This window comes from Manis javanica, chromosome 4, assembly GCF_040802235.1.
Source record: "Manis javanica isolate MJ-LG chromosome 4, MJ_LKY, whole genome shotgun sequence".
NCBI lineage: Eukaryota > Metazoa > Chordata > Mammalia > Pholidota > Manidae > Manis > Manis javanica.
The window spans coordinates 110,809,349-110,821,653 of NC_133159.1; the positions used below are offsets into that span (position 1 = coordinate 110,809,349).

General features: G+C 45.6%; 1 protein-coding gene across 2 annotated transcripts in view; it reads left to right on the top strand.

Annotated features, from left to right (window-relative positions):
- Positions 1-9,219, top strand: part of LOC140848992 (uncharacterized) — a 28,714-nt gene extending 19,495 nt beyond the window's left edge. Inside the window, exons 1-2 of one of the 2 annotated variants that reach the window (XM_073234659.1) lie at positions 1,035-1,681; positions 6,754-9,219. In XM_073234659.1, the coding sequence (XP_073090760.1) occupies positions 6,815-8,356 (1,542 nt within the window). In that variant the 5' untranslated portion in view covers positions 1,035-1,681; positions 6,754-6,814 and the 3' untranslated portion in view covers positions 8,357-9,219. Of the gene's footprint in view, positions 1-1,034; positions 1,682-6,753 lie in introns of those variants that run through there. The other variant, XM_073234660.1, reaches the window with a different exon arrangement.
- The last annotated feature ends 3,086 nt before the right edge of the window (positions 9,220-12,305 follow it).

Consider the following 12,305-nt stretch of genomic DNA (forward strand, 5'->3'; position numbering starts at 1 on the left):
TCCACAAAGAATTCTTCAGGTGTAGATGACTTCTTGTTAGGTGAATTTTATCAAATGTTTAAGGAAGAAATAATATCAGTTTTACATACAATATTCCAGATGGGAGACTTTCAACACATTATATATAGCCAGCATAAATAGGATACCAAACTCTGAAAATCAAGGAAAGGAAAACTTTAACCCAATGTTTCTCATATACATAGATGCAAAAATCTTTAAAATCCTAAAAACATTAGTATATTTTAATGCAGTGATATATATATGTATATATAATGGTAATACATAATGAGCTAATTTGGTTTATTTTTGGAATGAAAGTTTGGTTTTACATTTGAAAATCAATGTAATTCACCACATTTATAAAATAAAGGAAAACTGATATGTCAATACATGCAGCAAATGATTTTGGTAATAGTTAATATCCATTCGTTATACATATATTTAAAAGCTTTGCTAGTTAAAAATAGAAATGAAGTTACTTAATCTAATAAATGGTATCTGTAAATGTTGAAATCTTTCTTTCTGAGGTCAAAAATTCATTTTGGACATTGTATTGGAGATCATAGCAATAAGCCAGTGCAACAAGGCAAAAAATAATCATAAATAAATAAAACCTGACATTGTTGTCAAAGAAAACTTGTACCAGGAAGAGCTAAACAGACAAGGAAAGCTATTCAGCTCAGAAGGCAGGAAGATCTTAGACTCTGGGTGAGTTGGTGGAAGAGCAGTGGAGGACTCCAGGGGCCATGGTCAGTGTGATTAGGCCACTTGGTTTGTCACTTGCTGCTTATTCAGGCTGGGCTCCTACCCTCTTACAGAGACTGAGAGGCAGGGCTTCTCTCTGGCTCGGTGATCACATTTCAAAGGGATGGCTCCCAGGTCCTTGAGAAAGACATTCCTGGGTTATAAAACTGACAAGAGGCAAGGAGATTTACATCGCAAAGATGTGGATAAATAACTTAAAATTGCAAGTTTTCTCAAGTGAATGCAGTAAGAAAAGGAGGCCAGGGGCCTGTAGTGAGGAAGAAACCTGTCTGCAGTTTGATCAAGCTCAGGGGAACAGGAAGGCCACCTTGGTCATTATGCATAGTGCGGCAGCATACACAGAAAACAGCAAAGCATTCACACATTAGAATGAAATATACATGTATCTAGGTCACGAATACAAGGGTTCAGTCTCGTGAGGGGTAATATATATTTCTAGCTTGCCTTTACTTCTAATGTGAGTCATTGGGGAATCAACTTGTTGGCAGCCGCGCTCAGAAAATAGCGCCCAATGCAGGGCAGCCAGAAGGCCCCGAACTTCCTAATGACAAATCATCCCACACCACTAAACTACATGCTAATTGCGCCTTGGCATAAGGACCAATGAGACCCACCAAATGGTTATGCTAATAAGGCATATGGAGCTGCACCAACCAGGTCAGAGCATGAGAACTATATAAGCAAGCCTCTCCTTCCCCTCTGGGTCCTGCCCAACTCATTTGTTTCACAAAGAGCTGAAGAATAAAGCTTTCTGCAGAAGAATCCTGCTGTTGTTGCATGCTGTTCTTGCCGGCGAGGACAGGGCACGCGACAAGTGGTGCCGAAACCCGGGAACCAGAACATCACCGGCACAGGGAGGACCCTTCAGACATCTGGAGAGGATTCAGAACTGCAGGTCAGAAGAAAGCCCGGAGGGGTAAGTTCCGAGAGGCCCCTGCTTTTTAGGATGATGGTTGATGGTTCTCTGTAAATAAGGAGGCACCATGGGGAATGCACCGTCATTAGTCATGGCGCTGCAGACAGCTCTCAAAGAGCGAAACTTGAAGGTCTCCAGCAAAGTCTTAGGATCTTTTGTGAAGGAGATAGACCGTGTGGCCCCCTGGTTCATTTGTTCAGGGTCCCTCTCAATCCCGAGCTGGGACAAACTGGGGAAAGATCTTGATAGAGAGGAGGAGGAGGGTAGCCTGAGGGGAGGCACCAGGCCCCTCTGGAAACTGATTAGAGCTTGTCTGCAAGATGAGAGATGTGAAAAGGTAATAAAAGAAGGTCAGAGAGCATTGACAGATATCCAAGAGAGCATGTCAGAAACGGAACGGGAAACAGAGAGCGCGCGCGGCCGAAAAAAGGCCACAAAAACGAAGGTAAAGAAACCTCAGAGTGAGGGAGAAAGCCCACCTAGGGCAAAAGCGAAAGAGCCCCGAGAAGCGAGTGATGATCGCCTCGGAGAAAATAGTAAATACCCCTGGAAAGAGTTGAGGGACCTCCAACTCTCCAATAGGGAATCTGAGGAGGAATTAACGTCCGCAGAGGAAGGGGAAGAAAATAAAACCGCAGAGTGTAGAAGTAAGGGAACCAGCAAAGTTGAAAAGCGGACCAAGGAAAAAATGAAAGCAGGGTGTCCCCCGACGCCCTTTGCCCCGCCACCTTACGTGAGTGGCGCACTCTCCTTTTGCCACCCAGATACTCTTCAGGCAATTAGACAAATGTTTCCTGTATTTGAGGATAATGGCGTACGCTCTCACCAGCCCCTGAGCCATAAACAAGTTAAGGAGTTAGCAGAATCCGTTCGGGCTTATGGAGTCAGTGCTAACTATACCATAGCACAAGTTGAGAGATTAACAGAGACAGCCATGACACCCGCAGACTGGCAATATGTAACTAAGGCATGCCTTTCTAGTATGGGGCAATACATAGAATGGAAGGCATTGTGGCATGATATCAGCATGACCCCGGCACGCGCAAACGCGGCCGAAGGACAGCCTGCGTGGTCATATGATATGCTGACGGGCCAAGGACAGTGGGTAGCTGACCAGACCGCCTTCCCCTTACAGGTATACGCACAAATAAACACGTGCGCCGCCAAGGCATGGAAAGCCCTCACCAACAAAGGAGAAGTATCAGGCAATTTGACAAAAATTATTCAGGGGCTGAGCGAGCCATTTTCTGACTTTGTCGCTCGTATGATGGAGGCCGCAGGCAGAATATTTGGAGATCAGGAACAAGCAATGCCCCTAGTGTAGCAATTAGTATTTGAACAATGTACCAAGGAATGCAGACAGGCGATAACACCCTGGAAACAAAAAGGGATACATGCCTGGTTGAAAGCCTGTAGAGAAATAGGAGGGCCACTCACCAATGCGGGCCTAGCCGCGGCCATATTACAGAGCCACAAACAAGCCAGGATCACTAACAGAAGTATCAAATGCTTTCAATGCGGGAAATTAGGACATATAAAGAGAGAGTGTAGGAGCCCAGCTTCAGAACAAACAACCCAAAAGACCCCTGAGTTGTGCCCTAAGTGTAAGAAAGGCAGGCATTGGGCTAATGAGTGCTGGTCTATTAAAGATATAGAAGGGAAACCCTTAGAGTTGCCAAAAAACGCCCAGAGGGGCCCCCGTCACCAGGGCCCGCAAATATATGGGGCAACCAGCACGCAAGTGTCATTCGGGAACAACCAGGCCCCCCAAGGAGAGCCACTTCAGGTTCCGCGGGATTGGACATCCGTGCCACCACCAGAATAGTGTTGACTCCACAGATGGGAGTTCAGCCTATCCCTTCAGACTTTAAAGGCCCCCTACCACCAAATACCATTGGGTTACTCCTAGGGCGCTCTTCTGCTGCATTGAAAGGCCTGGTAGTTCATCCCGGAGTCATAGATCAAGATTATGAAGGACAGGTAAAAATCATGTGTTCGGCTCCCAGAGGAATCTATCCTATATCCCCGGGAGACCGCATAGCCCAGCTCTTAGTTTTACCTAGTCTCCACGCCAATTATCCTGCTACCAACACGGAGAGGGGAGAAAGGGGCTTCGGCTCCTCTGACTGGGATTCAGCCTTCATAGTATTAGATTTAGCAGACAGACCAAAATTAACTCTTCAAATAGAGGGAAAGAGCTTTGAGGGAATCCTAGACACTGGAGCAGATAAAAGTATTATCTCTGCAACCTGGTGGCCCTCCAAGTGGCCTGTGACCCAATCCTCACATTCATTACAAGGTTTAGGATATGAGTCAAGCCCTTCAATTAGTGCCAAACCATTGAAATGGCGAGCCCCTGAAGGACAAGAGGGTACAGTCACCCCTTATGTACTCCCTCTACCGGTCAATTTATGGGGGAGGGATGTCATGAGAGACTTAGGCCTCAAACTCATTAATGAATACTCCACCCCCGCCCAAGGCATGATGATGGACATGGGATACATCCCTGGCAAGGGGCTGGGGAAACACCAACAGGGACACATAGAGCCCATCCTGCCCAAAGTAAAGAATGACCGTCACGGCCTGGGTTTTTCATAGGGGCCATTGAAGATGCCATGCCCATACCTTGGCTCACAGAGGAGGCCGTATGGGTTCCTCAGTGGCCCCTATCCTCTGAAAAATTAGAAGCAGCTCATTGCTTAGTGCAAGAGCAGCTCCAAGTGGGACACCTAGAACCCTCTGTGTCCCCATGGAACACACCCATATTTGTAATCAGGAAAAAGTCAGGATCATGGAGGTTGCTTCATGATCTGAGAGCAGTAAATGCTCAAATGAGAATGCTTGGACCCGTACAACGGGGACTGCCACTCCTCTCTGCCTTACCCAAAGAATGGAAAGTGCTCATAATAGATATTAAAGATTGTTTCTTTTCTATACCTCTAAGCTCCAAGGACAGGGAAAGATTTGCTTTTACTTTGCCAGCTATTAACCATGAACAACCCGATGCCAGATTTCAGTGGAAGGTCCTCCCTCAAGGAATGGCAAATAGCCCCACCATATGTCAACTGTACGTTCAGCGAGCGCTAGACCCAATTCGTAAGACCTATCCCACGCTAAAGATCATCCATTACATGGATGACATCCTTCTTTGCTCCCCACAACCAGCGGAAATAGAAGAAGCATATATAGATCTCACTAGATCCCTAGAAAATTGGAGACTGAATATAGCAAGCGAGAAGGTCCAAAAATCTAGTGTTAGCAAATTCCTAGGAGCAACCATTTACACAGATGTAATTTGCCCCCAAAAGCTTGAGATAAGACATAATCAATTGCGAAATTTGAATGACTTCCAAAAACTCCTAGGGGATATTAATTGGTTGCGCCCATACTTAAAGATACCCACCACTGAATTGACTCCACTATTTAAAACCCTAGAAGGAGACCCACAACTAACGTCACCGCGCTCCCTCACACCTGAGGCATTACAAGCCATTCGCAAAGTAGAACAGGCTTTGATGACAGCACAATTAAATAGAGTGCAATCGAATGAACCCTTTGAGTTGTGTGTCCTTCCCACCCCAGAGCTGCCAACAGCAGTCTTATGGCAGCATGGCCCACTGATCTGGATTCATCCCCAAGCCTCTCAGGCTAGGACAATAGAGTACTATCCGGCAGCCGTGGCCAAACTTGCTTTGAGAGGAGTAAAAACCTCCATGACACATTTCGGAGAGGCTCCAGCTAAAATTATAACCCCTTACAGCGTAGAACAGATACAAGTATTATGTGCTATGAACGATGATTGGGCCATACTTGCTTACAGTTTCTCAGGAACCTTTGATAATCATTTCCCTAAACATCCCCTCATCAACTTCGCCAAAAATCATCTCCTAGTATTCCCTCGGGTCACTAGCCTAACCCCGCTGCCTCATGGAAAAACAGTTTACACGGACGGGTCTAAGACAGGCACAGGTGCCTATGTCCATGATGGCAAAGTTGTGACAAAAGGCTACACGCCTGACACTCCACAAATAGTGGAATGTCGCATAGTCTTAGAGGTCCTACAAATCTTTCCTGAACCTTTAAATATTGTGTCTGACTCCTGTTATGTAGTTAATGCAGTCAAATCTCTAGAAGTGGCCGGGCTAATTAAAGCGTCCAGCCCAGTAGCCACTTTGTTCAAACAGATACAATCAGCACTACTTCATAGGCAATCTCCTTTGTATATAACTCATATCAGAGCACATTCAGGCCTTCCCGGGCCTATGACCCAAGGCAACCACCTGGCAGACCTCGCAACCAGAAGCATAGCCTTTCCCCTGCTAGACCCTGTCACCACAGCTTCAAAATTCCACACACAGTTTCATGTCACTGCCGAAACGCTGCGCAGGCGGTTTAGCATAACCAGGGCCGAAGCTAGGAACATTGTCCTTAGCTGCCAACACTGCTGCAGCTTCCTTCCCGCACCTCATGTGCGGATCAACCCCAGAGGTATTAGGCCTTTACAAGTTTGGCAAATGGATGTGACGCATATTTCGTCTTTTGGGAAACTGAAATATGTACATGTATCCGTGGATACTTGTTCAGGAGTCATCTTTGCCTCCCCATTGTCAGGAGAGAAAGCTTCCCATGTCATCCAGCACTGCCTTGAAGCTTGGAGCGCATGGGGGTTACCGCAGATTCTGAAAACAGACAATGGCCCAGCCTATACCTCTACAAAATTTGCTCAATTTTGTCATCACATGGGGATAAAACATATCACTGGCCTTCCCTACAACCCACAGGGTCAAGGGATTGTGGAACGCGCGAACCTCACGCTCAAATCCTATTTACTTAAACAAAAAGGGGGAATTGAAGATATACCCCCCACACCAAAAACTGCCATAGCCCTAGCACTTTTCACTATAAATTTTTTGAATCTGGATGCTCAAGGCCATACAGCAGCGGATCGCCATAATCAGTGGCCAAAAGACCCACAAGAACTAGTAAAATGGAAGGACGTGTTATCTAACCAATGGAAGGGCCCGGATCCAATCATAATCAGATCCAGGGGAGCTGTGTGTGTTTTCCCCCAGGGTGAAGAAAATCCCTTCTGGATCCCGGAGCGCCTAACGAGGAAAGTCCTAAACAAAGGAGATGACTTCGCTGTACCTCCTGACCCTGCTCCTGACACTGGAGACCCCGACTCAGGGAGTATTGAGATGGGGAATCCTGTCTGCCTTTCCTAAGCCTATGCCTGTCCATTTCAATGCAGCCGTTTTTCCCCGCTTTTTCACCACCAACTCTAGTATGAACTTGCCCTACCTAGTTAAAGACACCCTAGCAGCTCCCCTGGGAGAAAACCGATCCTTCGTAACTAATGGGTCATTATGCTTCACCACTCAGAATCTAGCTGGCTGTATCTCCCTGAAACGGAGGAAATACGGATGGTTCAGTGACATAATTCTAGAGGCCAGTAGCCTCCCCGTTATGTCAGCTAAATTTGAAGGGCCTAATAAGGAAGGGAGCCCGTCCTATAAGAACATGACTATCCACCAGATGGTTCTCTGGATCAATGGCACATTTGTACACTCTCCCAGGAACAATTCCACCGACAGGCCTCGTCAACCCAAATATGCCTCCCATTGTGTGGGCGACTATGAGGGAGAGCTGTGGCCCTGGACTGACTGTCAGTCAACTGTAGTAACGTGGGCAACTGAGAGGCAGGAGTTTACCATCTCCCCAGATATGGAGGGACGGCCAGCCAATGAGGCTTGGTGGCCAGTAAAGGTGCTGGAAGGCGAGTTTCGTCAGCAGCTGAGCATGAACCCCTTCCATAAATGGATGCTGTGTGGAGTCAATGGCTCGTGTACCGACCTCTCCCCCTTTTCCGCCCTCCAGGGTGGGGGAATCAGTGTAAAAAATATCACCTTTTGGTGCGAGAATAACCACATGCGCGCACACTGGAACATGATCATGACCCATAACAACGAGAACTACACGTGTTCAGCAAAATCAGGTCCAGAGTCACCTAATTCCCTTTTTCCACCTTCTCCAGTATGCGTATACCCCCCATTTCTGTTTATCTTATCCAATAGTAGCTTTGACTCCTGCTCCAATGAAACCTGCTTTCTGTCTCAGTGTTGGGATGCGCGTAACTTTACCAATGCTTTGGTAGTCCGCATCCCCCGTTGGGTTCCTGTTCCCGTAGACACCCCTAACACCATGACTCTGTTTCGAGAAAGGCGTGATTTCGGTGTTACAGCCGCCATAGTGCTCCTGATCTCCGCGACCGCGGTCACAGCCACCGCCGCTGGTATAGCTTTAGACACCTCCATCAAATCGGCTACAGAGCTCAATAACCTTGCAGCCTCAGTAGCTTCTGCCCTGGACCAACAGTCCACACTTGATGGCAAACTGAAAGGAGGAATAATGATCCTCAATCAACGCATAGATCTCGTGGAGGAACAAATGGAGGTGCTCTGGCAAATGGCCCAATTGGGATGTGAGCGGAAATATCGTGCCCTCTGCATCACTAGCATTCAATATAAAAATTTTACACGGGCAGCTAATCTGTCACGAGACCTGTCCCAGTATCTTTCAGGAAACTGGTCCCAAGACTTCGATGGGACACTAGAAGAGCTGCGGCGAGAAATTATCCACATCAACTCCACCCGTCTAGATATCTCCGTAGCGTAAGGACTCTCTTCCTGGTTCCTCAGAGCTCTCTCCCACGTCAAGGAGTGGGCGGGCATGGCTGGGATGGGCGTGTTCCTGCTTGGAGGTCTCATGCTCTTACTCTGGTTGTTATGCAGACTCCGCAACCAACATAAGCAGGACAAGGTGATCCTTGCTCAAGCCCTAATGGCGATAGATGTTGGCGCCTCTCCCCAAGTGTGGCTCAACATGCTTAAGAAGGAAGCTCGGCTTTAGCTTGAGGTAGCTCTTGCACCCTGAGCCCATGTGGCACTGCACCAGGCCCGAGTACCTCAATGCTTAATCACAGCTTTCTTTAAGAAGCTCATGGTGCAAGAGGGTTGAGAAAAAGGGTCCAAACCCTTTGTACCAAGCAGTCCCAACGCCAGCCAGAGGATGCGAGGCAAAGCACTGCAAGAGGTCTTGGACCCCTCTGAGAGGCATGCCTGACTGCATAGGGGTAGATGCCCAGAACCCCTCTCCAAAAAGGGGGCATCAGGAAGTATGATGGAGGTCAGGCCTCTGTCTCCGCCTCTGCTGGCAAGTTCCGCCTTGAGCTTCTGTTAGACAAAAAAGGGGGAGATGTTGGCAGCCGCGCTCAGAAAATAGTGCCCAATGCAGGGCAGCCGGAAGGCCCCGAACTTCCTAATGACAAATCATCCCACACCACTAAACTACATGCTAATTGCGCCTTGGCATAAGGACCAATGAGACCCACCAAATGGTTATGCTAATAAGGCATATGGAGCCGCACCAACCAGGTCAGAGCATGAGAACTATATAAGCAAGCCTCTCCTTCCCCTCTGGGTCCTGCCCAACTCATTTGTTTCACAAAGAGCTGAAGAATAAAGCTTTCTGCAGAAGAATCCTGCTGTTGTTGCATGCTGTTCTTGCCGGCGAGGACAGGGCACGCGACATCAACTAAAGCCCGGTGTTTACCAGTCCCCCTTTCTTCTTGGCAAGCTCTGAACTCCCACAGCTTCAGCCTCTCAGTTTTTTAGCCATCACATTCACTTTCACAATCTGCAAATGCCTGGAGAGGATGTGTGTCCCAAATACCAGATTCATCCTGTTTGACTTGTTTCCATTTCCAGAGCTTGGCAGCACATGTTCTCACTGCCTTGGGGTAGGTCTAATTAAGTTTAAATTTCAGATAAATAAAGTGCCTTTTCCTAGCGTGGCCTTTTGCTAACAACTGATTGACATGGTATAGGTCCCTTTCTCTATTTGAGACAAAATCTGAGAATAAAAAAATTCAGACTCCAGAGTTCCCCTACAGCTGCAGCTGCAGCTAATTTCCAGGGGACTTTGTATCATGTGAAGGAAGAGAGGGGATGCGAACTCAACAGTCCAAGCAGGTTTATTGCTGAACTGTCCTGGCCAACAGAACAAAGGAAAGAGTCTCTAATGGGTCAAGAGGCTTTTTTTGGCCAAGGTTTGTGGCGGGCTCTTTGAGGGGAAGGGTCGGGAAAGGGGGACTTGTGGCTTGCTGATGTGTCCTCTGGAGAATGCTTGTAGCGCAGGTAAGATGACACCTAGGTCTCTCTGAGATGGCGGGTGGGCTTTTCTAAAAGGCGGTACTCCTGTCCAGATTCTACCACTCCTGGCTCTAAAGGGTATAGGGAGAAGGGTCGCCATTCTTTTCTTGGCTGCTTCCTGCTGAGAGGGGGCAATGAAGGGGGTTTTCTGATATTTTTTTTTTTTGAGAGGGCATCTCTCATATTTATTGATCAAATGGTTGTTAACAACAATAAAAGTCTGTATAGGGGACTCAATGCACAATCATTAATCCACTCCAAACCTAATTCTCAACAGTCTCCAATCTTCTGAAACATAACAAACAAGTTCTTACATGGTGAACAAATTCTTACATAGTGAATAAGTTCTTACATGGTGAACAGTACAAGGGCAGTCATCACAGAAACTTTCTGTTTTGATCACACATTATGAACTACAGACAATCAGGTCAAATATGAATATTCGTTTGATTTTTATACTTGATTTATATGTGCATCCCACATTTCTCCCTTATTATTATTATTATTATTATTACTTTTATTTTTTATTTTTTTATTTTTATTTTATTTTATTTTTTTTGAGAGAGCATCTCTCATATTTATTGATCAAATGGTTGTTAACAACAATAAAATTCAGAATAGGGGGGTCAACGCTCAATGTACAATCATTAATCCATCTCAAGCCTAATTCTCATCAGTCTCCAATCTTCTGAAACATAACGAACAAGTTCTTACATGGTGAACGAATTCTTACATAGTGAATAAATTCTTACATGGTGAACAGTACAAGGGCATTCATCACAGAAACTTTCGGTTTTGATCATGCATTATGACCTATAAACAATCAGGTCAAATATGAATATTCGTTTGATTTTTGTACTTGATTTATATGTTGATCCCACATTTCTCCTATTATTATTATTATTTTTATTTTTAATAAAATGCTGAAGTGGTAGGTAGATGCAAGATAAAGGTAGAAAACATAGTTTAGTGCTGTAAGAGGGCAAATGTAGATGATCAGATGATCAGGTGTGTGCCTATGGACTAAGTATTAATCCAGGCTAGACAAGGGCAGCAAGACATCCACGGATGCAGAAGATTTCTCTCAAAGCAGGGGGGGTGAGGTTCTGAGCCTCACCTCTGTTGATCCCCAAATTCTCACCTGATGGCCCCCCTGTGACTGGGCCTGTCTTAGGTTATTCCTCCCTTGAGGAATCTTACCCATCTCTGGCTAACCAGTCATCTTCCGGGGCCATACAGCGAAATGTAAAGTTGGTAAGTGAGAGAGAAGCCATATTGTTTGCAAAGGTTAGCTTTTTGCTTCTTTGCAGATTTATGCCCTGTGGCTTCTATGCCCAGCACTTGTCTCGAGGTATCTTTACCACCTAGAGGAGTTATGCTACTCAGTAAATTCGATATGAGGCACGTATTCAATTTAAGGGTTGTAATTAGGAAGGAAGAAGAAAAGCTATAGATGAAGCATATGAAGGAAACATGGGAGGATTGATTATTTCTTTGACATATCTTCTTGCATAGTACCTTAAGTATGTATAGGTTTTAAACTACTAACTAATTTGCACACACATATTAACATAATAGGAATACGGTGACATAAACAAAGCAAATCTATAATTACCATCCATCTCCAGTGAAGCCAAGAAAACCATTTAGGCACCCTAGGCATTTGTGAAAATTTATCTATGATATGATGGATATTGTCCAACTGTACTTGAACCATCAGACAAATTAAAGCAGCCCATTTCTGGGATCTGTTCACATCCCATATGTTCTTTTAACCATAAATAGTCTATAGTCATGAGATTTTGGAGTGCTACAGCTTGCACCCCTCCCAACTCCTGGTTGAGTTCCAACAGTACAGATCCGGTCAAATTCGTTGTGTCACTGTATGCACATGCCAGCCTAGACATCTCCCTCCTCATTCCTATGGCAAATCCAGGAGATGGTGGGCTGGATGCAGCCACAACCGCAGCATCGTCCGGATACCTGTGGAGGCTTTTTGATGATCATCCCCCGGCACGAGTCCTCCAGAGAGTGCTGATGCCAGAAGCTCCTCCTCATATCGTATCTTAGTTCATTTTCTGGGTATCCAAGCTAGGCCTTGATCTTCTGCATAGAAACAAACAGACTCTTTGCCCACACTTTGACATGCCCTCTATACCACTGTGCAGAACTCATTGGAGGTCAGTACACAGGGACTGCTTTTTTTTTTTTTATTAAGATAAAGGAATATTATCAGAAAAGAGTACCTCCATAGCTGATTATCTGACACCCTTTAAGTGATCAACATTAAGGATATTTAAAGCATGCGTTGATCTTTGATTTACCAATAGTTTTATCCTGTCAAGGAGTAATCCCCCTTTTCTTTCTTTCTTACTTTTTTTTTTTTTAATTTTTAATCTACACTTACATGAAGA